General features: G+C 48.8%; 1 protein-coding gene across 1 annotated transcript; it reads right to left on the bottom strand.

The window, feature by feature from the left end:
- Nucleotides 1–615: 615 nt before the first annotated feature.
- Nucleotides 616–2,383, bottom strand: COLCA1 (colorectal cancer associated 1). The gene is given in 3 exon segments (XM_030918658.1): nt 616–656; nt 659–970; nt 2,299–2,383. Coding segments are annotated over 3 exon segments (438 nt in total).
- Between the last annotated feature and the right edge of the window lie 414 nt (nt 2,384–2,797).

The raw sequence follows: 2,797 nt of genomic DNA, 5'->3' as shown, positions 1-2,797 counted from the left end.
TCAAAAGATCGAGACCATCCTGGCCAACATGGTGAAACCTCCTCTCTACTAAAAATACAAAAATTAGCTCAGCATGGTGGCACATGCCTGTAGTCCCAGCTACTCAGGAGGCTGAGGCAGGGGAATCACTTGAACCTGGGAGGCAGAGGTTACAGTGAGCTGAGATCATGCCACTGCACTCCAGCCTGGTGACAGACTGAGATTCTGTCTCAAAAAAAAAAAAAAAAAAAGCCGGGCCTCTGGAGTTAGACCTAGCAAAGTCTGAATCCTAATTCTGCTACTGATAAGTTCGATGATCTTGGCATGCCACGTATTCCTCTGAGCCTGTCCTCACCTGTGGAATGCGAATGCTATACAATATAGCACCTGATGTCCAGTAAACAATAGTGGGTCTCCTGTGAAGTCTCCTATGAGTCTCCTATGAAGAACAGCCAATGCTGTGGGAACCTGGGGTCTCAGGGTTGCTCTGGGCCTGATCATCCACTCAGATCTGTAAGGAGGATTCTCAGGATCCATTTAGAAAGATTCTCCCTTACTTCCACAAGCATGGCCTTTGGCTCTTAAATACTTGTGCTGGAGTTTTGTAATTATAGAAACAACAGGAACCAAAACTCATTAATGTTGGGCTACAAACCAGAGGGAAGATTCTTTCTCAAACAGGGCTCAGGCCTCGACAAATCCAGTTTTCTGAAATTGCTAGCCAGCAACAGTACTGAGATGGCCATCCCAGAAACAAGTTCAACACAGAAGCACCCAGACAGGCGGCTGGAGGTTGGGACAAAGAGATCTTTGCTGCCCCTACAGATCTTCTGACTTCCAAGGAGCTCCACTCATATCCAGCCTGGCCTGCCTTCTCCACAGGGTAGCCGATCGTCAGCATCATCTTCAATGGTGTTGCCGAGAGCATTCAATGCTCCTGCCATCCCTGTCCATCTCCACATCAAAGGAGAGGTTAGGAAGGAAATGAAGCCTGAAAGCCTTGGGAGGACACCCCAGCACAGGGCAACACAGACACACACGTGAAGCCAGAGAGTAAACCAGTAGCGCAGACAAGAAATGGAAAAAGCAGCGACAGGAAGAGACACAAAGAAATACGGAAAGAAATACACAAAAATGCAACCAAAAAAAAGAAGATTTTAAAAAGCATACCGAAAAATAAGAGTATAACAAAAAGGAGGAGAGCAGCAAAGAAAAGAAGTAATGGAAGAAGCTCTGAGGAGAAGAGACCATCCCTAGATTCCAAGCTGCTTGGTTCACTGTTCCTTCAGAAGGGGTGAAGCCCAGGCACAGCGGGGAAGAAGGTATGCAGGGAGGGGAGGTGCTATCTCCATTCCCACTGTCCTTCCCCTCCTCAGGTCTGGTCCATCAGGGAAACCAAGGACACAGGCTCAGGGGCATTTGTAGAAAGAAGCTCCAGAAGCTGTCAGATTTCAATACATCCATCCTGCCCTCTACTGCCAGGTGCCACCTCAGGTGTTCCCAGGCCTGCTCCTCTCCCCTAGAGATGTGGTGGCTTCAGCTGCCAAGCAATTCCTATCAGTCTCGTCATTCTCAGTTGTCTTTTCCCTAAGCTCTGTGTGCTTCCCTCTGTACTTGACACTTTTGGGGGTACCCCAATCTTTTTCTAGAGGCATTTGGGACTAAACTACACTTTTTGCATCTCTGAGAACTCAGAGAACAAAGAGCAGAGGCCTAAAAACCATGGCCTGGTCTGGAATCCTGGAAATATCTTGGTTATTTGCAAAGGGAACCCCAGTGTGCCTCTCTGTCTTCTCTTGCTGTCCCCTTTTGTGGAGGGGGTGGGTGGCTATGAGAGGACTTGGCCTGGCACCCTCTCCCTCTGTGGACCATTCCTGTCTCCTCACCTTCCAGATCACATGGAAGAGGCACAGTAAGTACTCACAGAAGATGACCCAGTAGAATCCCAAGTCATTAGCGAGGGGCTTGGGCCTGGACCAAGGGGAAGCTTGATTCCAAGTCCCTCCCCCTTCTCACACCAAGGGAAGAAGGCTTGAACCCAAGTCCACATCCTTTCAGTTAAAATGAGCAGGAGCCAAACCTGTCACTGTTTCCTGACATGTGCTCCCACAGCAAAAAAGCAGGGGTGGCTCTAGAGGGAGAGAAAGCAAAGAGGGCACTTCACAGTGCAGGATGAAAGGGGTAGGGAAGCCCGCCGGTAGCCAGGAGGAGTCAGAAAACTAGGAGATGCAGACCGAAGGCCTCTGCTAGGCCGCTGGCCTCCCACCTGGGCCCAGAGCAACTTCTTGCTGTGCCACACCCACTAGCTGCCATGTTCACTCCCCAAAACCTGAGATTTTCCCTCAAAACACAGATAGGGGATGCGAGAATCAGTCTGGTCAGCCAGTCTGGCTCTGGTTTTCATGGCGAGGACAGCCTAAGTCACTCATGGCTCCCTAGCTGCCCTGAAGGCTGAAATACAGAGCATCTTTGAGGACATCTGCTCTATCTGTGGGAAGGAGGACAAAATGCTCAAAATGTAATAAAAGGAAGGGCCAGGACCCAAAGGGGTCTCACTCCCTGTTTCTCTGGACTCTCTGTGGGGTGCCTGTGTGCAGGATTTCTGCAGAAGATAGTCCATTTTGTTAAGCCTTTGAATATTCAAATTGAAAGTATCGCGCAATCATTGATTGTCAAATCATGGGTTTCTAGAGGTTTTAAATACTTGGCATGAGGGGGAAAAAACTCAAACCTATACCCGAAGGTATAAAACATTAATTCTGTTTGTCTCCTGCTCCAGGGACCTGAGTGCAGCCAGATGCTTTGTGAAACTTTAAAA

The sequence above is a fragment of the Rhinopithecus roxellana genome, chromosome 15 (genome assembly GCF_007565055.1).
Source record: "Rhinopithecus roxellana isolate Shanxi Qingling chromosome 15, ASM756505v1, whole genome shotgun sequence".
Lineage (NCBI taxonomy): Eukaryota > Metazoa > Chordata > Mammalia > Primates > Cercopithecidae > Rhinopithecus > Rhinopithecus roxellana.
The sequence above is the reverse complement of the archived record's forward strand: the minus strand, read 5'-3'. Positions and strand labels throughout refer to the sequence as shown.